Source organism: Numida meleagris, chromosome 10, assembly GCF_002078875.1.
Source record: "Numida meleagris isolate 19003 breed g44 Domestic line chromosome 10, NumMel1.0, whole genome shotgun sequence".
NCBI classification, from domain to species: Eukaryota; Metazoa; Chordata; class Aves; order Galliformes; family Numididae; genus Numida; species Numida meleagris.
Window position 1 is genome coordinate 17,370,192 of NC_034418.1, and position 25,589 is coordinate 17,395,780.

The following is a 25,589-nucleotide window of genomic DNA, read 5'->3' on the forward strand; positions in this document are numbered from 1 at the left end:
GATGCACCCTGCCCCTCAACCCGCACTACAAATTACCATCAAGACAAATGCATTTGAAGACCAATACAATGAAACTTTCAAGTTAACCAGATGTTTATTTTCATCTATTTAGGTGGAGAGATTGTTCCAGTACATAAGCAACGAGGTCACACACGGGTGATGGAATCATTTCATATTCAAGCAGAGCAGGTTCCACTGAGTTGCTTCATTTCTTCCACTCATTCTTCTCGTAATCCCACTGGGAAGAGATGCCCTCCACGGGATTAATTCTCATGTCCAACATTCTCTTTGTCTGCATTGACAGCCACTCATCAGAGAAGGTGTGCGGAATAGGGCCGTACACTGCAATTGAAAACAGAACAGAATTACACCACAGCACTAAATTAACAAGTTGGGAACGGAGGTACAAGGTTCATTAACTTTGCTTTTTCCCCTGAAGCAAACAGCGCTGATCATACCCGCACCATCACCTGCTCAAACCTAAGTTCCCCAAAGCAAGTTTTCGGAGCAGTCAGCTCAGCAGATTCTGGCGTTGATTCTCTGGCAGTTTTGCTCATCAGCAAAGCCTGTACCAAGACAACATCCCTCTCCTAACTTTCACCACAAGTGGATGAAGCCTCAAGACGGAGAGCAGCTCGTTCAGCTGCATGCTTTGCCTCGTGGCAGCTGGAGGGCTCCCTTGAGGTAGGATCTTTAGCTGGGAAGGAAGCCAAGCATGGCAGAAACCCAAATGTTTATTACCGAGAAGGCAGCAAGCTTTTTGCAAAAGCAGGTTTCGCAGAGAGGGAATGCTCTGGGATCAGCAGTGCACTGCTATTCTTCCCCATCCCTTTCCTCCAAAACTCTCTCCAGTAACTTAACCTCTCCACAAGTCAACCTCCTGAAAATGCACGCCACGTACCTGCTTACACCCATTCAGTCTCAACTCCAGAATGGAGCTCTCAGAAGCTAAAAGCAGCAACTGCCACGTGGTCACCAGGACGGCTGTTCCACACAGCCTTTTGAAACGGAGCAATTTAGGGAGAATCTTCTGATTTCACATCAGATATCAGCTGATCTCTCGCATTAGGGGACAACACCACACAGCCTTTACTTACTATACATTTTCTGCCAAATGAGGATGAGGCCAGATACGCCAAGAAAGAAGAGTACTCCACCAAGGACGGTCTTCCACTCATTTGTTCCTTTGTTCATTTCTGCATAGCTCTCATTGAATTTGATACGGTACACTGAAAAAAAAAAAATATTATGGATCAAATCGTGTCTTTTTTACTTTTCCTGCAACTTGCAGGCAACACATTGCTTGCTAGAGGCAAGCCAAAGCCTAAAGCTATCTGAAATGGAAGAGATGTTAAAATAGCTTCTGAATTAGCTGGCCTCCTCCATGCCAAGACCAATGCACTTGTGCTGAAGTAGATGAGTTGCATTGCACCTTCCCCTCGCGAGCAAAGACAATGTTACTCTCCATTTTATATGTGACTGTAAAGTTGTGCAAAGGTTGCACAGTAGGACTAAGAGAAGAAATAATGGAGCTTTCTTTCCCTCCCTCCAATTCCCAGTATTACTATTTACCATAAAGTTCTTTAACACAAAGAGTTTGAGTGGGAATGCTTATATTTAAAAGGCTTCTCACAGCTTTGCCAACAAGGCCCACATCTCATGGAGTTCAAAGCAGCATTTGATTTGGAAAGTGCTTATGAATATTTGGGAGGGTTTTACATCTTCCTGCTTTGACACTGGTGGACACTGTGCTCTTCCCAGATCCCATAAAACAGGTTCTCACTTGCACACCACGATGGCTGTTAGAAAGATGACAGTTTTACCTGCATGTCAAAACACCTGCTTGGCACTGAAATTTGGTGATGCCAAGGTCAATAACAGTAAAATATACAGAGTTCATTTTACTCAGCTTGAGTAAATTCTGGCTTGTTGACAACAGATTGGAATTAACAACTGTTTTTTTTTTTCCTGAAGGAGCCAGGCTCTTTGCTGAGCCTGACCCTCTATTAACTAAATTCCTTATGCCACATGCACTGCGTGACCTCGGGCACATAACAGATACCAAGAGGCATATCTAACTTTTTGTAATAGCAGTAAGAACAGAGGCCACACAAGCCACTGATCTCCACTTGTGCTCCACTATAATTAACAAAACTCTCTCATGGCTCAAGTCTCTGCCCACAGAGCCACTTAGTAGAGCAGGGCTTAGCAGCAGCTTAGAGCCACCTTCTTTGGATGTCTTTCTAGTAAGACAGCAGTAATGAACACGCAACAGATTAGGTCTCATTATTGCTAGCTGTAAGGTTACTTAGAGGCTTACATTCAACTTTCTCATCAACAGACAAAGCAGTCCAAGATGCCTTTTCCTTTTCTTTCAGAGCCTTCTGCTGAGCAGAGAGTTCCTTTACAAAGGCCGCTTCTGGCAGGGGAACATCACGACGATCAACGTATGCTGGATGGCTGAAATCCTCTGCTTTGACAACACCAGCTGTGTTTGGGCACAGAAAAGACAAACTCAAGCTTTTGACACCTGCACAAACATCTCTTACTGGTTACAATACAAACAAAAGGCCAACAGTGCAGTTAAAATATGGTGTCAGTTAAGAAACCTTGGAAAAATAAGAACTTTTGGCCAAAGACTTCATCACAGAGAAATACAGAAGAGAGAAACTACTTCAAATGGGTCCAATTTTTAGAATAAAAGGATAAAGTAACTATGATTCCATGGACCTAGTCAAAAGGTAATATCCAAAATAGCTTTAAACTATTAATCTCCAAGCCAAGTCTGCTTCTAGCTGTCATATTGATTCCTTTCCCAATACATAGAAGTCTTCTGCATTTTCCATCCCAGTCTCCACGTGGCCCTCTGCTCCCCATCAGTAGTTAACCCCACTAGCACCTCTGCAATGCCATCAGCTGGCACAGGTGCTGCCCAAATGCTGCTCCTGCCTCCAGGCTGAGAAACCAGCCTTGCCAACCCCTCTATCCTGCATCCTTCCTTACCCATGCCTGAGCTGCAGCAGGCACACCCCATCTGGAAACGTCACAGAAAGAGCATGCAAAGAAATAGTGATTTCTGCATGAACATATAACGCCAAAGAGTTGTCTCCAGCAAACAAAATCACAGACTCAGAATTATTGAGCCATTCTGTACAAGTCTTTTGGACAAGCTTCACGTTATTTGTCTCCTACAGCTGTAAGGGGATAGATACATCACTAATGTATCTAACAACGTAATTAACCACTGCAATTCCCTTGCTATTGGGAACCAGCCTGTAGCTGGGAGAAAGCTCTGCTCCTCAGCTTTCAGGATCCTGACAGTTGCATTCTGTATCCCTCCTCTCAAGCGCCACTTTTGTTGTCCTTACTAAAACTGAAGCAGTGCCACCTACCATGCCCGTGTGCCCTCACACAGATGGTGGTGGAAAGGGCTCTTCTCCCAATGAGGCTGAATGCTCTTGCAGCCAACATCCTGCCGGGACAGAACAACAACAGGTGAATAATCGCGGTCAGCTAAAGACAATAAACGCGTTAAATGGAAATAACACCCCTCGGTGTTATTGCCTATGGGCTTCCTGCCTCTACTCTGGAGGGCGGGGCAAACTGCTCCAGGCTTTGCGGTAGCATCGCACCAACAGAGTTGTGCAATGCATCCCGTTTTCCACCAGCTTCCTGCACCGTGCTCAGTTCAGCCATGCAAGATGCCCTCAGCAGCACAGTGCTGGTGGCAGGGAGCCCCAGGCCAGGCCTGGGAACACCTCACAGAGCAGTGGAGCTCCAGCACTGAGCAGCAGATGCCTTCATAGCGGTTTCTAAGAACGTTCCCTGCTCCAGGGTGTGGATTTCTCACAGGTTTCACCACAGAACCCAACAGATCCCGCACACCCCCGCAGCACCGCCGAGCCGGGGGTGCATCCCTGCCCTTGAGCTGCTGCTCAACCCCCGGTGCGACGGAGACACGGCGTGACATGACGTCATATCGCCGACATGACGTCACCAGACAACACCGAGACCCCTTCGACCGGCGGCGGGCGGCCTCCAGCGCGTGGTCACCGGGACGCGGCCGATGCGGCAGCGGCGGCGACGAGCGGCGGCCCACGCACCCTAGGCGTCCCCAGTGTCCCCTAGGCCCTCCCGGTACCCCCTAGGCCCTCCCCCGGCTCCCCGCGGCCTCGCAGCCCGACGACCTGCCGACCGTCCTCTACGCCGGGCTTCCACCGGAAGGAGCCGCCGAGCGGAAGCGCAGCACACGCCGGAACTCCGCGCAGGAGAACGAGAGGGGCCGCCGGGGGTGTACTCTCCCTCCGCCGCGGGGGCTGATGGGATGCTGGAGGACCGCCGCTCGGCTTTTACGACAGCGCGGCGGGCGCGCTTGACGGCAGGTGGCTGTCTGGGGGACGGCGGCGGGCGCGCTTTACGGCAGGCGGTGCGCTGCGGGGAAGGCGGTGAGCTCCGGGGAAGCGTCGGGCTTCGCGGGACCGTCAGGATGAAGCTGACCACCCAGGCCTACTGCAAGATGGTGCTGCACGGCGCCAAGTACCCGCACTGCGCCGTGAACGGGCTGCTGGTGGCCGAACGGCCGCCGGGGAGCAGGGGCCGAGAGCAGGCCGGGCCCCCCTCGCTGTTCGTCGACTGCATCCCGCTGTTCCACGGCACCTTGGCGCTGGCGCCTATGTTGGAGGTGGCCCTCACGCTGGTACGGCCTTGGCTGGGGGGCTGAGGGGAGGTTTCAGCCTAGGAGGGAGAATGGAGGGGAATGTAGCGTAGCCAGGCCCATGTTTCTGGCAGCTAAGCGTGAGAAAACCAAGTTTCTGAAGTGGAAAAAGCCCTGAGAGCTGCCTGCTGCACTCTCACGCCTACAGGGCTTTGCTGTGCGTGGTTTTGGCTAACTGTGTCTGTGCAGGGAATCCGCTGTTTTTATTGTGATATTACGCTGGGGAAAATCCCAGAGTGAAGGGCTGTGTTCTGCAGCAGAAAGGGCTTTTCCCTCTTTACCTTTAAGGAGCATCACCTAGCTGGACAAGGGCACGCTTACATCAAATTAAGAGTGTGTAGATGCTCATAGGTATACATTTCTAGATTAATTTTGATACACTTCCCCCCTTTATGGCAGTGTCTCCTCTTCGTGGCAGCAGTTAGCCTAAAAAAGAAAACAGTGAAGTCTCTTCATGCTGCATGCCTGGTGAAATCTCACCTTGTGCATCACGAGCTCATTCTCCATCTCTTTTCACCCCTGGGCAAAGTGATGGCAAGTTAACCCATGGCAGAGCTCTGTGCAGCTGCAATCTCTTACAGGAGTACCCTGTTCCTTGCCTGCTGCTGTGAGATAATCCCTCTTAGAATCATTAAGTCTGAAAGGCTGCTAAGATCAGCAAGTCCACCCCAAGCCATCCCACTGTGCCCACTGTGTCCCTCAGTGCCACATCTTCACCGTTCTGAAACACCTCCAGGGACAGTGACCCCACCACCTCCTTGGGCAACCTGTACCAGTGCCTGACTACTCTTTCTGAGAAGAAATTGTCCTTAATATCTAACCTGAACCTACCCTGGTACCGCTCTTCCACCGTATCATCAACATCAACGCTTCCCACATTGCAGTTTTCAGCCTCAGCCCACAAGTCACAAAGACCAGGAGCTGTCCTGATTGTGTCCCCTTTGCACCTGGCACTTTAGGACAGTTCCTTTGTCAACAGCAGGAGCCAACGGGAACGAAATGTGCTTGGATTTTATCTGAGTGGGGATTTGTGGTGGGCTGGAAGCAGGGAAATGCTTCAGTGCCTTTGCTGTAGGCATCATCACCACACAACTGAGGTCTGTGTACAATTTAAGCTGCAGGTTTTCTTACCCATTTTGAGATGTGTTGTTATTAGCTGTAGAAAATTCAGACCTCACTGATATCCCTAAAAATAACTAGGTTTTGATTCACGTAGACTTTCTGGCCTTTTAGCAATCAGAAGGACCAACACAATGGAAAAGGTGTTACAAAAGAGGTGGAAGGACCAGCACGATAGCAAAGGTGCTACAAGGGAAGGGAAGTAGATCACTCACCCATATCAGAAGGCTCTGGGTTCACAGGGAAAGACCCCCACCAAGGAGGGATCTCCAGAAAGAGATCCTTCCTCAGTGGTAGTCAGCCCTTAAATGAGGCCTAAGAGGAGCCAGGCTCCACTCCTTCTGGTCTCACAGTGAATTGCCTTCACCTGTGCTCCCAGGGCTGACTGGGTCTTTCCTCCAGGTGCTCAGTCTGGTTCAGGCCGTGACTCAGCAGTTCCCATACACTGGCCTGAACATTTCCCTCGGTTTAACAGATTGCTTCATCAAAAAGTACTTATTTGTAAATAAATTATTGCTTTCTCCAAATGGGTCCTGGCCATTTTAGTTTGCCACGTGGCTGTGGAGCATACCAAACCTGGCAGCCTTGAATAGATCTGCACCAGAGTAACAATGCAGGAGTAAGTCAGGAGCGTATGCTGCTGGTGTAGTCATTTTCTGCTGTCTCCACTTACCATTTTCTCTGCTATTTCTTGGGAAAATGCACTAATTCTGCTTATAAATGCTTTCACGTAGGGCTCATATCTACCTTTTTGAACCAGGATAATTTGTCCTGTAGGAAGAAACAATGGCAAGATTCTAATGAAATACGGAGTAAGATAACGGCATGTTTGAAGTCTGCAGAGGGTTTGTCTTTAAATCAGTTCTTTCTACAGGATTTGTGGCAGTGAACTTTTACAAACGTTAGGCCTTCAGTGAAGCACTTTGGTGTAGATTTAATGTAGATTGTTAGGAAATAAAACACTTCTCTTGCAACATCTGAAATGTGTCACCACATCTGCAGTAACCAGCATATGAAATCATCGTGGAACCAAAGAAATAGCACGGCCTTATGTGTTTGCTCGTTGGTTTTGATACAAAAAGTCAAAGGTGGGGAACCCCTTGGTATTTCCCACATTAATTAGGACTTGATAAAACGTGTTGTAGTTTGCAGTCGCGTTTGATGACTCCTATGATACTTGGCAGACTTGAAACACAGCGTTGTAAAAGAGCCCAGGGCCTTTTGCTCCTATTCTTTAGGGAAAGGTGTCAATAAATGCTGGCACAGCAGCTATAAAAGTGAGCTTTTATTGTTGCAGTGCTGAAAAGAAGGGCTCTCTTGCCTGATCTGTGCAGTGTAACACGCGATTGCTGAATAAATCAGTGAGATTAGCATAGCTGGAAGTCAGTGTTTGTAACTAAGCACCTCTGTTCCTCAGAGATTGAGAAGCTTTGGCAGGTTTTGGTGGGACCTGGTTCTCTTCCAGGTCAGTTGCTGCTGTTCCCTGGTCAAGTCTGTGCTCTGCTGATCTAGAACCAGATCCACGAGTTTGATCTGCTCGTCCCTGAGCCGAGTTATCCTACAACATGGATGGGAGAAGTAGGCTCCAGATCTAATCTGAGCATAACAGAACACGGGGCACGCTTGCCCACAGCCTTGTAGCTTCTGCAAACTGCAAGTGCTGCTTTAGCAGCAGCCCAGGTACAAAGAACCAGCAGAACCAGCTTGTATTAAACACCTGTGGTGGCAGCGCTGCTGCCAGAGATTGGTTGGAAATTGCAGGTGGGAAACACAGCTGTAAATCCAGGAGGGTTTTGGGGAGGGGAAGGATTGTTTTGGTTTGGGGTTTTATTTCAGAAGCAGTTTTTAATTACCACTTAGGGAACTGAGAACTCAAAAAGTCGTATTTTGAAGGCAGCAAAAGCTAATGTAGGGCTAAGGTCTTTCATTTTTAAAACACTGAGTTATTATGAGGACTGTTGTTATTCGCTACATCTTCATGTCCGAGCTTCTGGCTTTAATGCCAAGCTTTCACCCCGCTACCAATTAAAACCATCATGCTAAACCCTCAAACTGGGCTCGTAATTGAAACTGCACTTGACCCTCAGCTGCAGCACAGCTCCATCACCCGTATTTTACCACGTAAATCCGTGTCATCCTTTTGTAGAGGAGGGATTATTCACGTGGCTTTTTTGTTGATGCAGTCTGATATTGTAATTATTGCTGAAAATGAGATTGGTTTGACTTAGAGGATGCCACGGGTCAGCACCAGATATGTTTTTGGAATCCATTTGAATACAGCTGTTGAGGTTTTGGTTTTTTTGATGCATGCCCTCTGGGGACAAGAAAGGAAAATTCTAGCTGCTCTCTCTGTTTCAGATGTTTCTCTGCGTTATCCTGGCTCGGTATCCTCAGTGACAAGGCAGAGCCCTTGTATATTGCTTTTCTTAGGGAAAAGCAATCGTACTGCAAAAGCCTTTTGGTAGCAGAGCGGGTTGGAAGAAGTGCTGAGAGCCACACTCTTTTACTGCCTTATGTTTACCTTTCTCTTCGAGCTTTATTTGCTAATTAGGCAAACCGTGCTTACGCTCTAACCTGGAAATGTTGATTAGAGGTGAACTCAGCAATCTGTTTGTGAGGTGGCACTGCAGTCCCATGTCTGCACGCCGAGCACCTTCTGATTTCCCTGTGCCAAGGCAGTGCTGACACAGGACGCCCCGAGTGGTGGTGGCTAAGAGCTGTGCTCCTCTCCCAGGCAGCGAGTCCTGTCATTCCAATTTGGGGCAGGCTCTGACTGAGGCAGCTTCTTGTGCTTTTGCTCCATTTGGTTAATGCTTTCCATCATCCCCCAAATGTTCAGTTCTGTTCCTCTGTCCCAGTTCAGTTAATAAAACTGTATGTGTGTGCGCGCACGCAAATGGGTATATTTAAAGAAGCAACTGGCAATGACATTGTAATGCTTCACTTGTTGTTTTATTCACAGGCAGACGTGGGATTTCCTTTTCATTTTATCTTATTTTTTTTTCCCCGAGCTTAATTGTTCCAATTACTTTTTTCAGATTGACTCTTGGTGCAAAGAGAATAGCTACGTGATAGCTGGCTATTACCAGGCAAACGAACGCGTGAAAGATGCCAGGTGTGTTGGGGCAATATTTCCTTCTGTTTGCTCTTTTCTGTTGTACTCTGTACTCTGCCAGCAGCGATCATCCACATAAATCGTGCGTGCTGATTAACTTTGACAACTGTCATCTGCTTTCATATTGTCTTCGTGGTGCTGGTGGGTACGGCCTTTGCTCAGGTGCAGAAACCTCAGGCTTTCCAGAATCACTCTTCTTCAGTGGGTACTATAAAAGGCCGGTATTTGAATGGCTGCCAGCCAGTTTAATTACAGTTGTCAGGGATATAGCCAAAATTTGCAAAAGGCGTGTTTGCTTGTGCTGTCAATATCTTACGAGCTCGAGTGACTCTAAATAGCTGGTGGAAAGTCTTTTACAAGTGACCTAACTCTTACTAGTAAAGCTGCTTAATTGTCACTGAGTTTTACTGAAGGAAGTTCTGACGTGGCAGGGGGTCACTCTTGAAATGCAGGATGATGTCAGTCAAGCAGAGATCCTTTTTTCTTATTGTTTTCCTCAGGAATGGTCTTTTTTTTTTTTTTCCCCTCCCCCCAGCTAGCTAGCTCAAGTTATGAAATTACACTTCAAAGCCCCTTTCACTGATGTATCACATCTTTTTCCCTATATACGTTAGACAAATCCAGTATCAAGACTATTGAGGTTACACCACACTTGTTTCAAGGATCGTGCTGTGTTCCAGTTAGTTTGCAAGTGTTTATCTTTCAGTCTCAAGTATATCTGGAAGTAGTACTTGTGATTGCTTGGGTAGCTAACAGGGATGCAGGCACTGCCTTTTCCTTACAAGGGAAACAGATCTGCTGAAGGTATTTTGATGGAGAAGATGCAGCTTGCCTGTTCCCACTGTGGTTTGAAAGGCTGTCATGGGGCTTGCTTCCTCCAACCCCAGACTTCATTTCTGAAGGTAACTCTGGCACCACAGAGATTGCAATCTTTGAAACAGAGTAAAGGTTTCCCTTTAGAAGAAGGCTGGCTCTGCAGAGCAGCTGGGCAGTGAGTGAGCTCAGACACAGAGTGGGAAGCACTCGGATGGGGTTTCTTTGTGAAATGCCTGTCAGGGCAAAGGAGGCTGTGCTTCTTGGTCTGGCAGAAGGAGGTAGGAGGCCACAGCACCTTGGTTCTGCTACTGCAAAATGCATTGCCTAAGCGTAGACCATGCACTGAAGAGAGGAGATGGGGCTCTCTTGGCTTTCCATTTTCAACCGAGTGTAACGTCACCGTGATGCCTTGTTCCTGTTTGTAAGCAAGCTGTGTAGTTTTCGCATCTCTTTTAAGCATATTTCCTGCTGCTTTAAGCTGAAGTGTCATGGTTTGAATAACACAATTATTCTTCCCTTCTGCTGCAGTCCAACCCAGGTTGCTGAGAAGGTGGCTTCCAGAATTGCAGAGGGCTTTAACGATACGGCACTCATAATGGTAAATGCTTCATTTTTCCTCTCTCTGCATCGTTAGCGTTACGACCGAGACACCGGACTAACCACTAAAATGCCATTCCCTGCGTCTTTAATAGTGAGGTAACCAATTTGCTCTTTCCCCAGATGCTCTGGGGAGGAGATGCAATGACTTGTAGCCAGTGCAGTTCGTAGGAACTGGCTGTGGTTAGCTCTCCGTTGTCTCAGAGGAAGTGGGGAACTTCCCTGTTGGAGGTTTGAACAAAGGCAGTGCACTCTCACTGTGCCGGGCTCTTTTCTGTGACATCAGTTCTTGTCTTATATAGAATCATTGAATGGTTTGGGTTGGAAGGAACCTTTAAGATCATATGTGAAACAAATGGAGCTTTGCCTCCTTGCCACAGTGGTGGAGAATGTTGGTGGCTTAAACATGGAAAAGTTGTCTCACGTGAAGGTAGAACAGAATTGGTGCGAGGTATCCCGTTAGTGATTTTTTTTTTTTTTTTTTTTTAATTTCATCTCTCTACTTGGGATTTGGAGAAGGCTAAGATGGTGTTTTCCTGTTGCACACCAGGTTGATAACACCAAGTTCACCATGGAGTGCTTAGAACCTGCCATTCACGTGTACGAGCTTCACGAGAACAAGTGGAGGTGCAAAGACCCGCACGTGTGAGTAAACTTCAGAGCTGATTTGACTGAGAAGTGGGGAGGAACGGCCCGGAGTGGAGGAGGTGGTGGGGATTTTCTTGCTGATGATTATTAAGCCTTAGTTATCTTGCCTTCCTAGTGATTTTTGTGAAGACTGGAGCGAAGCCCAGAGAATCGCCGCGTCTCTCTTGGACAGCAAGTCCTACGAAACGCTTGTGGATTTTGATAACCACCTGGATGACATCCGGAACGACTGGACAAACCCGGAGATCAACAAGGCTGTCCTCCACCTGTGTTAGAGGGCTTCCTCCTGACTCATTCATGGGCATTCCCACTGCGTACTGAAGATACAAAGATGATATTTTTGAACGTCAGTAGAATAACTTTGAGTACCTGGTGTGGGAAGGTGGCGGATTTAAGAGTGGCACGTCACGTTGCCAGGGGTGCTGTGTCCATAAGCTGTTGAATCCTTTTGATGAGGTTCATTAGAAGAGCTGCACACCATCAGTTCCAGCTGTCCCAGTGGATGCCTTCCCAGTTGCAGTGAATGTTGCTGTTCCTTCGAAACCAGAACTACTCCTGCTTATTCCCCTTGTTCCCGTCACAAAGTTCTGACTAAGCTTTTGTACTCTAGAGAGAATAATTTTTAAAGATTTATGAAAATAGCTTTCGAAAAAGTCAGTTTTGCCCTCAGATGGGGTCAAATATGTAAACAAAATCTAAGGTTAACTGTTTCACAGGGCTTTTTGGCCTGGCTGGAAATGGCCTTCTATCACTGCAGCAGAATGCAGACTGCTGAAGATGATGTGGCGTGCTCATGTGTCACCTGATTGGCAATGGTTTTGCATGACACAGCTACAGAAAATGTGTTAAAGCTGTATTCCCAATCACTACGGTCATTTCTGCTGTCCCTGGACATACAACCATAGTTACTGCCTGGAAAAGCTGAACACAAAGTAAAATCAGATGCTCACCTGGTGTGATTTTTTTGGTTTGTTCTGATTTGAAGCCTGGAATAACGCTTCTGAATGAAAGTTCTAAAACCATTTTAAGACTACGAAAGGGGAGAGTAAAATACAATGTTACTTCTATGCAGCCTTTTTCTGTCTGTCATTTAAACTGTTCCGATTTTCAGCTGGCATTCGCTTAAGTGAGCCTGAAATGTATCTCTGAGTTTAAATGTCAGAGTATGCCTGTATCAAGGAGTCCAGATTACACTTTTGCTCAGCTTTAATCTATCTTTCTAAGCCTGGCTTGTTTCTAAGAGTAAGTTCAGTGGTCAGTGGGGAAGCTTTGTAGTGCTGTTGCCTCCAACGTTACGATGCAGATGAAGGTTTGAGCTCAGTGTTCTTCTTTGTAGTAGTAAGGTGCAGTGGGCATTACAGGAGGCATTGGCACGTTGTCAGCAGCCTTTCCAAATCATGAGTCGGATCTGCTGGCAGGAAAGGAAAACGTTTTTGCTTGTTGAATGAGAATACACATCTAGCTCCCAAGCAGCAAGATGAACATATTTTGGTGCTTTGGTCTTCCTTTGCAAACATCTGAAATCTGCCCTGTTGTTCCAGTGCCAGGTGTTGCCCTAGCGAGACCTTAGCTATGTGAGATGGTTAACCAACGCTGAGCCACGGGAAATCCATCTCTCATTCTCTGTAACTAGATGTCATAATCAAGCTTTGATTGTATATATGCTAATACAGGCTCATCTTGCACGTACTCCCCCTTCACCCTCGTAAGGCAAAGCAGAATGTGTATCATCAGGCTGCAACCCGATGGAAAAGATGAATGCTGCCTGTGACTATGGAGACTCATAGCTGGAAGGGGAGCAGCTTTTACTGCTTTGTCTTTCTTATCTTCTGCTTGCTTTCATATGAGATGCTTTGAGTGTTTCGCCACCAGTGAGGACCCAGGCAAGCCTCGAGCGAAAGGGACAAGCACTGCAGCGCTCAGATCTTATCACACCTGTCCTATTTGCATTGAAGGTTGGACAAAAAGCAGCGATCTCATCAAGGCAAGGCTGCCTGGAGCCCCGGCGGCTCTTTGTGAAAGAATGAGGAAACTGCTGGCTCACAAAGGCTGCGTTCTGCTTCCCTGCTGATGTCCCCAGCCTACCTGTGGGAACCAGTGCTGGTCACCTGGCCGGCAGATCCACGGGATTCTTCAGAGGAACTCAAGGTAACTCCTTTTAAAACTGCTGGGGAAGGATTCTCCATCTCCGTTACTGGAACCTCTTTTATGTTTTGTTAGCTCTTAATGACGTGCAGATTTAATTATTTTTTTCTTCCCTGATTGACTGAGAGTCAGAGATGCGGTGTTTGCCCGGGCATTTAGCTCCCAACTCTCCACCTCATCCGCAGGACCCAAGACACTTGGGAATACGTAGACTCCAATGTGTTGAGGTGTGTTGAGGTTTTTTTTTTCTGCTCTCGACCCAATATTTCAGAGCGGTGATAAAAAGACTCTGCGAGCACCTGAAAATGCCAGCACAAAGCACTTGGGTTTCTGAGTGGGAGGATGTATGTTATTCTTTGCTGGATCCACACGAGCGCTAACCTTGAATCCTTCAGTCACAAGGGGGAGAAGCAAAAGGCTTGAGCACACTTTTTGTAAAGCCCATTGAGTTTGAAATCAAAGGTGGGATCGATCTGAGGCCCAGGAACACATGGAGTGCCCCGAGGCAGGACACGAGCTGCTGTCTGGCTCACGGCACTTCCAGCCTTCTGCCAGCAGGTCAAAACCTCCATGCACAGCCCCAGCTTGAGGCATCCAGAAGGGAACAGAGGCTTTGGGGGCGGGGGGAGGGGGGGGCAAGGGTGTTATTTTCACTAAGATATACAAGCACATTACAACAGCCAGGGAGAGCAGTGGCTGGCTGGGGGTGGTCAGCAGTCAGAATGATTTCTGCTCCTGGGGAGCGCACTGCATCCGTGTGCATCCATTCTCTCTGAGCTCATTGCTTCATGTGTCTATAAGACCTATTTTTTTTTTTTCCTTAATTCAGCAAGTGAAACGATCTGCTGCTGACGTTTGCCCCTTTCTCCCCCTTCCGATCTGCCAGCTCTGCTGCTCGTGGGATATTCCCCCACCCATGCCAGCGTGAAAACCAGCAGAGCCCCTGCTGTACCATGAGAGCCATGGGGCTGTGGAGGCAGAGGAGCTGCTCAGCTGGTGGGATGCACCCATGGAGGTGACCCCCTGCCCCGGTGAGGGCCTCAGCTGTGTGGCAGAGCTGCACACCGAGGGGAGGTGGCAATGGCAGATGCAGGATGCAAACTTGGGTCTCTTTGTTCCCTGGCTTGAGGCCTAATCTCTGCGCCCCGCTGCTGCAGGTTGTAAAATGCCTTGAGATGCTCAGATGGAGGGCATTACTGATATGGAAAGAGCAGGCAAATGCTAATGGAAGAGGCTGTTAGCGGCATGGGCTGCAGCTTGGAAAATGTCCTCCGGGGGAAACGCGCTTAGCCTGCACTTCTGAGCTGCACCTGGGGTTTGTGCTGTAATTCAGCCCCTGGAAGAGCAGAGCTATGGGGAGCTGGGCTGGGTCGGGTGGGCGATGCTGCGAGGCTGCTTCCTTCCCATCCTGCCCATGCTCTGTTCCTCCAGCCTTAAATCTGGCTTCTCTGTCACTGCATGGTGCTCCTGCGCTGCGTGCCGTACCAGCAGCCTGCAGCCAGCCCTCCAGGGGCAGGCAGTGATTTCACAGTGCCAAAGCCTCCGCTCAGGGCTTCATTGATTCTGCTTTTAATTTTTTACAGTTGCTTTTAGACCACATTTTCACCCAACCTTCCCATCCGAAAGCAAACCCTGTCCGCGCGTTTTGCCTCGGTTTTGGCTGGCGCTCTGCGTCCTCGGGGAGGGCGGAGGCAGATTGCTGGCTGTGGGATGGCGCTTCCAATAACAGGACTGTGCAAGAGGTAAAAATTCCACATTTGTGTGGCTGTGCAAAGCGCCCCAACCCAGCCTGTTTCGCCAGGACACGCTGCTTTAAAGTACAGCTGGGTGGGCTGGGGGCAGAGGGGAGCTCGCCCGGGTGCAGCACGCAGCACTGGGGCTGGGTGCAGGAGGGAGCGGTGCCAGGGATGCCCCGGTCTGCGCAGCAGCAGCTCGGGAAGGCTGGAGAAACGATGCAGCCCTTCCTAGAAATGCACTCCAGAGCTTAAGAGCAGACCTAATTGAAAAAAAAAAAAAAAATGTACGGAGGGGATAAAAGGGAAAGCTGGGCTCAGATTAACCTGGAGCTCAGCGAGCTGGGAAGCGGTGGCCAGGTCTCGAAGCCAATTCTCAGCCCAGGCCCCCGCGCTGCCTGCTGAACCCATGCCCAGCAGGGCAGCAGCTCGCTCTGGATGCGGTTCTGGCAGCGGAGCCCAGCACGCTCCGGTTCTGTGCTTAAGGTACGTGCTCGCTTCCCTCTTCGCTTCCTGCTCTCTGCAACAGCAGCCGGGCTGGGCTGCTTCCTGCCTCGCTCCCCAAGGCTGGTGCCGTTACCCCAGGGGATTTTCTTTGGGGTGCTTTCTCCTTTTCCAAAATGAGCCCGGCTGGTGGCTGAGCCAAAGGGAACCCTACGAGCGTGCCCAGGGCTCTTTGCCCCCCAGCCCGTGGGGAGGGTTGCAGAAGGGTGTGTTAGTGCATCTCAGGTGACACCAGCCCAGCTGGAGATGTGCTCAGCCCGCAGAGCTAACCACAGTTATTTTAGCTCGCTGATGTTGCTGTTCACCTCCCGGCTGCAGCAAGCCAGCTCTTTCAGCTGCTCACAGGGTCCTGTTTCAGCAACAAACACAACTGCTGCTCCAACCTGGGCTCCGTCCAGGGCTCTGGGGCTTGAGGCCTTTTGTCCTCTCTCAGCAGCAGCAAGAGGGGCTTCACAAGGCATTAAATAGCAAATGGAGGGGATTTCGCTGTGCAGACTGGATTGGTGCTGCTGTGTCTGCTGAGGGCAGGGGTCCCCCGGGGACCCTGTGTGCATTGAGTGCCCTCTGCCTCTTGGGCTCTGCTGCTGGATGGGCAGAAAAGTGCATGACCCATTCATTTGTCTGTTTTCTGGGGTGGAACCAGAGCCACACGTTGTAGAAGTCCCTGCCTTGGGCCTCAGCATCCAGGTGCTGCCTGAGCTCTGTCCTTTGCTTGGTTCGAAGCTTTCCCTTGGCTCCTGCCTCCAGCCAGGAGGGCTGTGAGGAGGGATTCCCTGCGTGCTGCTGCCCTGGATGTGACTATTGCTGCCCTGGATCTGAACTGCTGCTTTTCAGCTCTCTGAAAGGAGCGTCTCAGGCTTCACCTCGTAATTGCAGAGGAGGCGGATATGCAAAAACCTCCTCTGGCTACTTTTAATGCAGGCAAAGGCAGAGACTGCTCACCTCAGGGTGAAACCTGGAGCTGTCATCCTCAGGGCAGCAAGAGCCCCCCTACCTGGTCCTGCCCCTGGGCTGGTTTTTGGGTGGGCGGATGAGACCCCGTGGGGAGCACAGACCCTTTCTGGCCACCGAAACTGGAGCAGGAGCATCGCCACTTTCTAGGTATGGACCTCAGCACCCACACACCAACCCTGTGCTTTCGGGGCATTTAGGAGCCTGTCCTGCCGTAGGGATGCTCAGGTTCCAGGGGCTCCAGCCCTCTCTCAGCACCAGGCTGGGCTGTGCAGCGGGGTGAGAGAAAAGCGGCGCTCCCCCCATCACCCACCCACGGCCTTCACTGGGCTCGGATGGGGCTGGAGGGGGGGAGAGCAGGGAGGGACGGATGGGAGGAGCCGGGACTTCACCGACCCGATTAACCAGGTTAGAAACCAACCTTGCAAAACCCACAGCACGGATGGGAGCAGGGCTGGAAATCCCCCCCTCAGCTCGCTGTGGGAGCTGAGATGCAAGGCGCGCTTGGCGGGCACGGTGACGGGTAAGTGGCATCCCCTTCTGCGTGGCCAGGGCTGAGTTTTTGCCTCATTCCCCCTTTCCCAACCCACCTGCTGGGACCCCGCCGTGCTCTGTGTATTCCCTCCGGGCACATCACGGAGCTTTTTCCGCGCGTGCAGCGCTGACGCCGCGGCAGTGACTCCTGTGATGAGCGTCTGTGGGTTTCTGGAGCGTGAACTCATCGGCAATGCAAACGCCTCTCTGACACGGAAGCAAAGTTGAAGCCCCAGCACCAGCCGGCAGCGCGCAGAGCAAAGCGGTGATGGGGGAATTGCTCTGCCCGAGCATCTCCCAGCTCCGTAAGCGCGTCCGGCCCTGGGGAAAGGGCTTAGGGAAGGAGGTCACCCAGGGTCATTCAAAAAACCTATGCAACGCCGCAGCACGCGGTGTCCTGTAGCTCCGAATTGTCCATCTCTGTCCCCAGGGTTTTTCCCCACCCTGATCCCTTCTGCATCCCGTTCTGGGGATGCCCCTCTGGTACCGGCTGCCTCCAGGAATTCTCCACCTGCGTTTCTCCAAAAGCAATTTGAGCGCCGCAGGAACCCGGAGGGATGCTCCCAGCCCCAGGCATTCCCATCCTGAGATGGGTTTTGCTGTTTCTGCTCCCACTGCTCCGCTGGAGGGAGGTGGCACCCCAGGGTGGGAGATACTTTGCTGCGAGGTCGGCTGGTGCCTCCTGTACTTCCTGCCTGTGGGTTTGGGCTCCATTCTGCAAGCACCGGTTGCTTGCACCAACCCCCATCCTCTTCTCCTCACATCCTCCTCATCCAAACACATTTGCAGCGCAACCACGGCAGCGGGGATGCGAGTCCCCAGCAGGGGGGCACTGAGCTCTTCTCCACCCTCCCAAAAAGTTCCTCCCCAAAACTCAGCGGCCGGGATTGAGTCACCGAAACGCCGTGACATCAGCCCGTGGTTTTTCTGCAGTGCTTCCTGTTGTGCCCAGGCAGTGCGCTCGGGTGCCTATATATATATATAATGTCTGTGTATTTATATATAAACTCATAGGTGCACGCTTTTAGCCAGCAATCCAGTCCTCTCCCGTTCCTCCCGCTCGAAGCATTACCGGCGTCGCTTCCCGTCGCCGCGCTCCCCGCAGCCCTCGCCTCTCTCTTTACGCAGTGAGCGGTGCTGGAGAGCCGGGAGCAGCGGCGAGGCCCCGAGAAGAGGATGAGAACATGGGGCTCAAGTTATCCTGCCTGAAAGGTGGGTCTGGGTGGGTGCCAGGGTGGTTTTGGGCAAAGGGATGCACCGCGGACGTGGCGCTTTACTGACTCCTAAAGGCATTGCTGCTGCCGGCAGGAGGGGTTTGGCCTCTGGAAGGAGGATGCTGCTGGTAAAGGAAGGGGATGTGGATATTTTTTCCAGCCTTATAAAATGTGGGGTACGGTCCCGAGGTCGCTCCCAGCATCCTGTGCTTTGGAGCACCCTGGGATGCTCAGGGGGAAAGCTGGGTACCCCGGCCCCCAGGTTCCCTCCTAGCATCCTTAACAGCATCACCACCCCCAGCTCGCTGCCGCTTTTCCCCAAACTTCAATTTTCTTAATGGAGCCGAGCAACCGCGACGTCTGCTCTGGCGTAGAGAGAAAGGAAGTGGGAGCTTTTAACGTGCCGCGATGCTGGAGAGCGCATCTCCCATTAGCTCTTAATGCCGCCTGGCAAAGAGTTGGGATGTCATGTTGGGGTGGGGCTGTGGCGTGGCACTGGGAGGGCTGCAGGGATGGGGTCTCCCCCAATCCCAATGGGATGCGATGGATTTGCACCCATGGGAACGCATCCATTTCTCGGTCCGGGGATGTGACCGAGGACGATTTGGGATGCTCTGTCCCCTTTCGTCGTCAACCCAAGCCCAAACCCTCCACCCGCTGTCCTATGGAGACCTCTGCCACATGGGATGCTTCACCCAGAGCTGAGCCCTTGGCACCACAGGGGAGCTGGCACGCATCATCCACGCTGAAGCATCCCCAAAGCGGGGTCAGTCATGGGGGGGGGGGTGCAGCCCCCAAATATTCCCCCCAGTCCGTGCTCTCCTCCTGTGATGGGCTCAGAGACAGCAGTAAAATAAGAGCCCCCCCTGCGGCTCTCTTACATAAGGCTGGGCTTAATCCTTAATTAAAAAGAGATTAAAAATATCAGTGTCTGTCCCCTTCGGGCATTTTCCTCCTGCAGAAGAATTAAACCTCCCTGCCCGCTCGCTGTGCATGGAGCTGGGCTTTCCTCTTGATTAAAACAGCAGATTAGAGCTCTCTGTGGCCCAGCGGGCGGGTGGGCAGCCGGGGGCTTTGGCACCCCCAAAGAGCACAGTGGGGAGGAACAAGGTTGTGCTGTGCCACTGGGGGGGCTCTGGGGATTCTCCAGTGGCTCGTGTAGGGTTGAGCAGAGCATCGCATCGACGCGCTCACCCCGCTCCCCGGGTTTCCCTTCTTTCTCTAGGGTTGAAGATGTGTGTGAGCAGCGGTGGGAGCTCAGAACAGGATGGGAAGCACCTCCACGTGCCCTCCATCATCGTCACGCCGCCCACACCCACAGGGACCATGCTGTGCCGGGACACGCGGAGGGCGGCGGGGGGCACATCACCACCCTGCAGCCAGTGCTGAGCACCAGAAGGGGACACCGACAGCTTCAGCGCCGCCCCGGGGCTGGATCCTGCCCCGCTGGGGGTGATGCTTCCCGGAGCGCAGCTTCGCTGGAGAGCCCCGGGAGAGGACGGCGTGCAAAAGCAGATGGAAATTTAATTTTTTAATGACAGCAGCAGATGGCAAAAGACACAAAAGTGTATTCACACCATGTCAGAGCCGTTTATAAAGTGCCTGGCGGAGCTGCAGCGTGTGCCGGTGGCACCACGGGTATGGTAACGGATGGGGGACCCTCTCCTGCAGCCCTCAGACCCACCCAGTGCGGGCTGATGGGCCCCGGTGGGCCCTGTGGAATGGTGGGGAGCACTGCTCCTTTGGGCTCAAGATGGAGGCGTGGGTGGATGGGTGGATGGATGAGTGGAGGCATGGGTGATTGGATGGGTGGATACGAGGCTGGATGGATGGAGGCACGAGTGGATGGATGGATGGATGGGTGGCTGGGCAAACGGCTGAGTGGGTGCATGGCTGGACAGATGGAGGCACGGGTTTATTGATGAATGGATGGATGAACGGACAGATGCGTGGGTAGATGGATGGGTGGCTGGATGGACGAGTGGATGGACAAATGGGAGGATGAGCGGGTGGGTGGATGGATGGATGGACGGACGGATGGGCAGGTGGGTGGGGGCCCGATGAATAGAGGGAACAGGACCGTGCCTGGCACATGAGAACGGGTGGCTGCCCACGGACACACAGGCGGACGGACGGACCGATGTACGGACAGACCTCCGCCCCGTGGCCCATGGGGAGGCCGGGGCACCGGGCGCTGCTCCTCCTGGCCGCCAGGGGGCAGCAGCTCCGAGCGCCGCGCACACACGCAGGGATTGGGCGCATGGGGCCCCGCGGCGCCCCGGCAACAAGTGCTGAACTGTGATTGGTCCGTGCCCCAGGAGGCATCGGGATTGGTCCCACGGCGAGAGACACAACCCACCTCCCCTTACGATAACCAATAGAAGTCCACGGCAGAGAGGAATAACCAATCAGCTCGCTCCAAGCTGCTCCGAGTCCCGCCCCCACGCGGAGAGCGGGAAAACGCGCCCGGCGGCTGGAAGCGGGGTGATGTGGGCGGGGCTTCGCCGCCGCGCAGCCAATAAGGAGCGCGGGCGCGTAGCAGGCCCCGGGCCGGTTCCGGTTCCCATTCCAGTCCCGGTTCCGTGCCCGGCGCCGGTCCGGGCCCGTACACATGGAGCCCGCCGAGGCGGAGTTCCTGGCCGAGAAGGAGCTGGTGACCATCGTGCCCAGCTTCAGCATGGACCGCGTGCACCTCATCGGGGTCAGCGGGGCCGGGCCGGGGGGGACAAGGCCTGGGGGAGTCGAGGGGACAAGGGCTGGGGAACTGGGGAATGCTGGGGGGGGATCAGGGCCTGATGGGATGGGGATAAGAGCTGGGGGTGTGGGGGATAAAGGAGGGGGAATGGGGTCAGGGGGATGGGGGACTGCAGGACGGAGGTTTGGGGTTAGGGCTGCGGGGTTTGGTTGGCTGGGCTCGGAGATCAGGGCTTGAAGAGCCTGGGGGTAAGGGGTGGGGAATTTGGGGTCGGCTTTGTGGTGTTTGGGGACGGGGATTTGGGGATAAGGGTTGGGATTTGGGGGGACAGGAGTTTGGGGATTCGGGGGATCAGGGGCTGGGAGATTTGGAGGGGAAAGGGGGATTGGTTCAGTCAGTTTGGATATTGGGCTGGAGGGATTGGGGGCAAGCACGGGGGGATTTGGGGATCGGGAGCTGGGGGGCTTGGGGGATAAGGGATGGGAAATATGGGGACAGGGGTTGGGGATTTGGGGGCTGAGGAGCTGAGAGATTTGGGGGAGCAAGGCTTGGAGGGTTTGGTTTGGGGGTTGGGCCAAAGGGATTGGGAACAAGGGCTGGAGGGCTTGAGGGATGAGGGATGGGGAAATCGGGGTCAGGGGATTGGAGGGCAGAGGTGTGGGGATGGGGTCAGGGGCTGGGGGGGTTGGGCTACGCACAGACAGCTGGCACCTTCGGATGTGCCTCGTCCTGAGCCCAGGGGGCCGTGCTTCTGTGATAAATGTAATTTCTGGCAGTAACTTCTGTGAAACGCTTTGAAATAGAAAATGCGCTGGGAATGTTGCTCGTTGCTTCTCAAGGGAGAGGAGCAAGAGTCTGCGAGCAAGAATTACGGGAAGCCAGAGAAGGAAATTCAGATGCTATTCAATTTAGGCTTTTCAAAATCCCTTGGAAATTCATGCCATCCAGACGTGGCGGAGACCACGTGAGCAGAGAAGCACTGCGGCGTCGAAGCCCTTTGCAGCTGCCTTCTTCTCATCTTCAATTAATTTTCCAGGGGGATCTGGGCCCTTTCAACCCCGGTTTGCCCGTGGAAGTGCCTGTCTGGTTGGCCATCAACCTGAAGCAGAGGCAGAAATGCCGGCTGATACCCCCAGAGTGGATGGATGTGGGTAAGGACAGCAGCTTCTGAGCTACAAGGGAAACACGGAAAGATCTCTGGTTAATGGAGCTGATGCAAAGCAACAGTGTTTCTCCACCGGGTTCTTTATATTTGCATGAAATGTAATCTTCCCAGTCAAGTCCAGATGTTTGACTTCTGCTCCTCTGGTGAGCAGGAAGAGTGAGGTTAGTGGAGGAGTATGAGACCTCCATGGAGCAGTCCTGCTCTATTCGTGCAAGGGCATAAACCCTCATTCATGCCATTGCTTTGTGGGTGAAGGGGCCATCTCCTGGCAGGTGAAAGGTTTGGTCAGGCTGGTGTGGATCCAGCACAGTGTGCCAAGTGCCTGTCAGCATCCTGGCCCTGATCAGCATCTGTTCTCCCTTGGGAGCTGCGAGCTGCCGTGGCAAAGCTGCTGCTAGACCCCGGGACAGACATTAGGTGTAAGGGGTGTTTGGCTTCATTATAGAAGCCTTTTCCTGTCTGTACCATTGTCTGCGTTTACACCAGCTTGAATCAGAGATCTGGTCCTCCAGGAACAACGTGCTGTTTTTCCTGGGGGAGAAGTGGGTCAGGAGCGTTGGAGGTCTGCCACTGCCTGACATTCCTCTCTGTGTTTTAGAAAAGCTGGAGGAAATTCGGGACCTAGAGCGCAAAGAGGACACCTTCACTCCAATGCCCAGTCCCTATTATATGGAACTCACAAAGCTGCTCTTAAACTAGTAAGTGGGAAATGTATTGTAACAGTTTCCACCTGACTACATGCTTGCGTAGACAATTTTTCAAGCTTTCCTTGGCAGCAGCCCCAGAGGGCTGTGGGAAAGTGAGAGTTAATGGGGGTTTTATTTCACAGCGTGCCAAGATCTCGCTGCAGCAGTTTTCTCATGGTAACTTTGCATTTCACTGACTGGGGATTGCTTGTTCCGTGCCCTGATAATTGGGGCTGTGCCGCTTTATTGAGCGGCAGCTAAGCGTAGAGGCCTCGAGTATCGGCAGCGCATTCCGTGGCTGCAATCTGTTCGGCAGCCTGAACCCTCCAGGCTTCTTCCTTGGCTCTCCTTCAGGAGGAAAGCTCCTTTTTCCTCAGCTTGGGAAGCAAGAGAGCGGGGTTATTCCGAGTCTAACCTCATGCCTGCTGCGGCATTTCACTTGTAAAATGTGCTGGCTGGTATTTTTTTCGAAGCGCGGGCTCTCCTGACTTTAAGCCCTTGATTACGGTGGGGTGGTCGTTTTAAGCACTGGCTTCTCCTCTGGAGATGACGCTCTTGGCGTGCGGTTTCTTCGCTCACGCTTGAATAACCCTGACAGCTCCGTCCGTGTGAATTGATCTGATCTCTCGGGGTCCTTATGGCAGCGCTGAATTGCCTTAATGGGAGGCTGCGGCACGACTCGTAAAGTCCCTTCAACTTAATGCTCCCTGATAGAGCCATGAGAGCACGGAGCGTGCTCCGGTGGCAGCCGAGTCCTTCCAGTTCCTCGCCTGCGTGTGGCTTCGGCCAGGTTATTGGCCCCGCTCGTACCTCGTACCAGCTGGGCAATTACAGAGCAGAAGGATTGTAGCGAGAACCAGATGCTGCATCACAGCCGAGAATTCCTGGGTAAATAAACCACCCCAAAAATCCCAGCGGTGTAAGCGCCGGGCTGGATTTTCGCGTCGAGTCGCGGGGTTGGTTTTTTTTTTTTTTTTTTTTTTTAATCCAGCAAACTGCTCCGCTTATGCCTTAGAGGCCTGAAGAGCTGCCAACATTACTTACGCCGGCGACACAACGTACGAGTCCCCTCGCGGCCTCTTCTCATCCGCTCTCTCCTCCAGCGCCTCCGACAACATCCCCAAAGCCGACGAGATCCGGACGCTGGTGAAGGACACGTGGGACACGCGGATGGCCAAGCTGCGGCTGTCTGCGGACAGCTTCGTGCGGCAGCAGGAGGCCCACGCCAAGGTGGGCTCTGCCGGGAGGAGCCCAGCTGCCGTGGGATGGCGTGGGCTGCTGGCTGAGAGCTGCTGGTCAAAGCGCCGGTTGGGGCGGGTCTTTTGGGGGCTGTGGGGATGGCAGCTGAACCCTGTCTTGATGGGCTGCTGGCGGCTCCTTTTGTGCTGGGAAATTAGTGCTCGGGGTGCTTGTAGGCTTCTCTTGGCCGGGGGTGGCAGCTGGGCCGGTCCCTCGGGGTGTCACCGCGCTGCCCACCGGGCTCCTCGCCCTGCTTTCAGCATTGCTGCGTCCCCAAGTCCCGCTGTTTTCTCTTTCAGCTGGATAACCTGACGCTGATGGAGATCAACACCATCGGGACCTTCCTTACTCAAGCCTTAGACCACATGTACAAGCTCCGGACCAACCTGCAGCCTGCCGGCAGCGCCGAGTCCCAGGATTTCTGAGCTCCTCTCCCCACCCCAGCCCTCCAAGCACACACGTCCACCCGGCGGGCCGGCTTCCACCTCCCCCGTGCGCATCTCCCAGAACCCCCCCGTGAGCTCCGTGAGCCGGCAGCCACGTGCAGCCCGTCCTTGGCAGCAGCTGCAGGCGGGTGAGCTTCCCCTGCTGCTCGCACACAGCCTGGGGAGGGAGCAGAGCTGGCACAGGGCATTCCCTGCACGAGAGCTCCACGCAGCCCTCGCTCCCCCTTCGCAGAACTTTGCCTCTCCTTTTCGGTTCAGAGGCAGCTGCCAAAGGCGAGCGCGGATACAGGTGGGGGCTTGCCAGCATCCAGCTAATGATGTCGGGCAGATCCCTCTGCCCTGCGGAGCGTGGGTGTACTTCATAGAGGGAACTTCTGAGGGCAGCACAGGCCACACACTGGCTTGAAAGCAACGGATTTCAAGGCGGTGCTCGGCTGTGGATTTGCTCGGAGCCTCGAAACGGGGAAAGACGGTGCCGGCAGCGAGGGCGCTGGGAGGCACATCCATCTGCTCCTTGGAGAAGGACAAAAGAAAATGGCTTTTCCCTCTCCGAGCCAGCTTGGTGGGTACTATTAAACATCCAAGTTTCTTTTTTTTTTTTTAAGCTGAAATAGTGTACGAAAAATGAATTGCAGCCCTGAGCAGCTCCCTGCCCCAGCACCTGGGTCACTGCTGTCTGAGCAGGACCCCAAAGGGGGAGGGCAGGACCCCAAGGGGGGTGGCTGGGGGCGGTGCTGTTCTCCCATCGCTGCTGGGGGAGAAAATCCCTTTGCCACCCCTGAGAGGATTTTATGATGATGGTTGTTGGGGTTGTTTTTGGTTTTTTTTTTTCTGATGTTTGCAGAAATTACAGCCGTATCGTCGTAAATACCTAATTACTACATTCACCAAATCACCTGTTACGTGACAATTAATTCAAGCAAAGACACTTAGGACAGGTGGAGGGCGTTCTTTCTTTTTTCTCTGTTATTTGCTCTGACAACATCTCCCTGCCCCAGCAGCTCTGCCCCCTCCTCAGCCCTCCCCGGCCCCAGCTCCTGCCCAGGGGACGAGCACAGGGACACAGCGTGGCCCCAAGGGGAGCGTGCTGGCTCAGAACCTTGATATTATGGGCTGGCATGGGGGAGGGGGGGGGATCTCAGCATGGAAACAGGGCTGCAACCCAGCCCTCCCCGTGCCGCCCCATCCCTGGCCCTGCTGGCACAAGCTCTCATCACCGTGCAGTGCCCACAGCTGCCCCAGTGCTTGGGGGGTGGGGGGGCACAGAA

The 25,589-nt window shown here is 52.7% G+C and overlaps 3 protein-coding genes across 8 annotated transcripts in view; 2 read left to right on the forward strand and 1 right to left on the reverse strand.

The window, feature by feature from the left end:
• LOC110404583 lies at positions 76 to 4,323 on the reverse strand. Its single transcript, XM_021409004.1, has 5 exons — positions 4,188 to 4,323; positions 3,393 to 3,472; positions 2,321 to 2,488; positions 1,098 to 1,229; positions 76 to 342 (listed from the first exon to the last, which is right to left on the reverse strand). The coding sequence occupies exons 2-5, from the start codon at positions 3,469 to 3,471 to the stop codon at positions 206 to 208; spliced, it is 516 nt and encodes a 171-aa protein (XP_021264679.1). The 5' UTR covers position 3,472; positions 4,188 to 4,323; the 3' UTR covers positions 76 to 205.
• Positions 4,291 to 12,080, forward strand: EMC8 (ER membrane protein complex subunit 8). Its single transcript, XM_021409000.1, has 5 exons — positions 4,291 to 4,696; positions 8,872 to 8,948; positions 10,293 to 10,362; positions 10,912 to 11,006; positions 11,125 to 12,080. Exons 1-5 carry the CDS (start codon positions 4,325 to 4,327, stop codon positions 11,282 to 11,284), a joined length of 774 nt encoding a protein of 257 aa, XP_021264675.1. The 5' UTR covers positions 4,291 to 4,324; the 3' UTR covers positions 11,285 to 12,080.
• Positions 19,802 to 25,589, forward strand: part of GINS2 (GINS complex subunit 2) — a 6,950-nt gene continuing 1,162 nt past the window's right edge. Inside the window, exons 1-5 of one of the 6 annotated variants that reach the window (XM_021409003.1) lie at positions 19,802 to 20,791; positions 21,822 to 21,936; positions 22,549 to 22,648; positions 23,740 to 23,866; positions 24,175 to 25,583. In XM_021409003.1, the coding sequence (XP_021264678.1) occupies positions 20,702 to 20,791; positions 21,822 to 21,936; positions 22,549 to 22,648; positions 23,740 to 23,866; positions 24,175 to 24,300 (558 nt within the window). In that variant the 5' untranslated portion in view covers positions 19,802 to 20,701 and the 3' untranslated portion in view covers positions 24,301 to 25,583. Of the gene's footprint in view, positions 20,792 to 21,444; positions 21,937 to 22,548; positions 22,649 to 23,739; positions 23,867 to 24,174; positions 25,584 to 25,589 lie in introns of those variants that run through there. The other 5 variants (XR_002442327.1, XR_002442329.1, XM_021409002.1 and 2 more) reach the window with 5 other exon arrangements.

What these genes read in the sequence shown, in the direction of transcription:
- LOC110404583 (XM_021409004.1), bottom strand. Translation starts at nt 3,471, where the DNA reads ATGTTGGCTGCAAGAGCATTCAGCCTCATTGGGAGAAGAGCCCTTTCC. An exon ending in TGTTGATGAGAAAGTTGAAT is followed by an intron (nt 1,230 to 2,320) that starts GTAAGCCTCTAA and finishes TTTTTTTTTCAG; the next exon opens with TGTACCGTATCAAATTCAAT. An exon ending in CATTTGGCAGAAAATGTATA is followed by an intron (nt 343 to 1,097) that starts GTAAGTAAAGGC and finishes TTTCAATTGCAG; the next exon opens with TGTACGGCCCTATTCCGCAC.
- EMC8 (XM_021409000.1), top strand. Translation starts at nt 4,325, where the DNA reads ATGCTGGAGGACCGCCGCTCGGCTTTTACGACAGCGCGGCGGGCGCGC. An exon ending in GAACGCGTGAAAGATGCCAG is followed by an intron (nt 8,949 to 10,292) that starts GTGTGTTGGGGC and finishes CTTCTGCTGCAG; the next exon opens with TCCAACCCAGGTTGCTGAGA. An exon ending in ACGATACGGCACTCATAATG is followed by an intron (nt 10,363 to 10,911) that starts GTAAATGCTTCA and finishes GTTGCACACCAG; the next exon opens with GTTGATAACACCAAGTTCAC.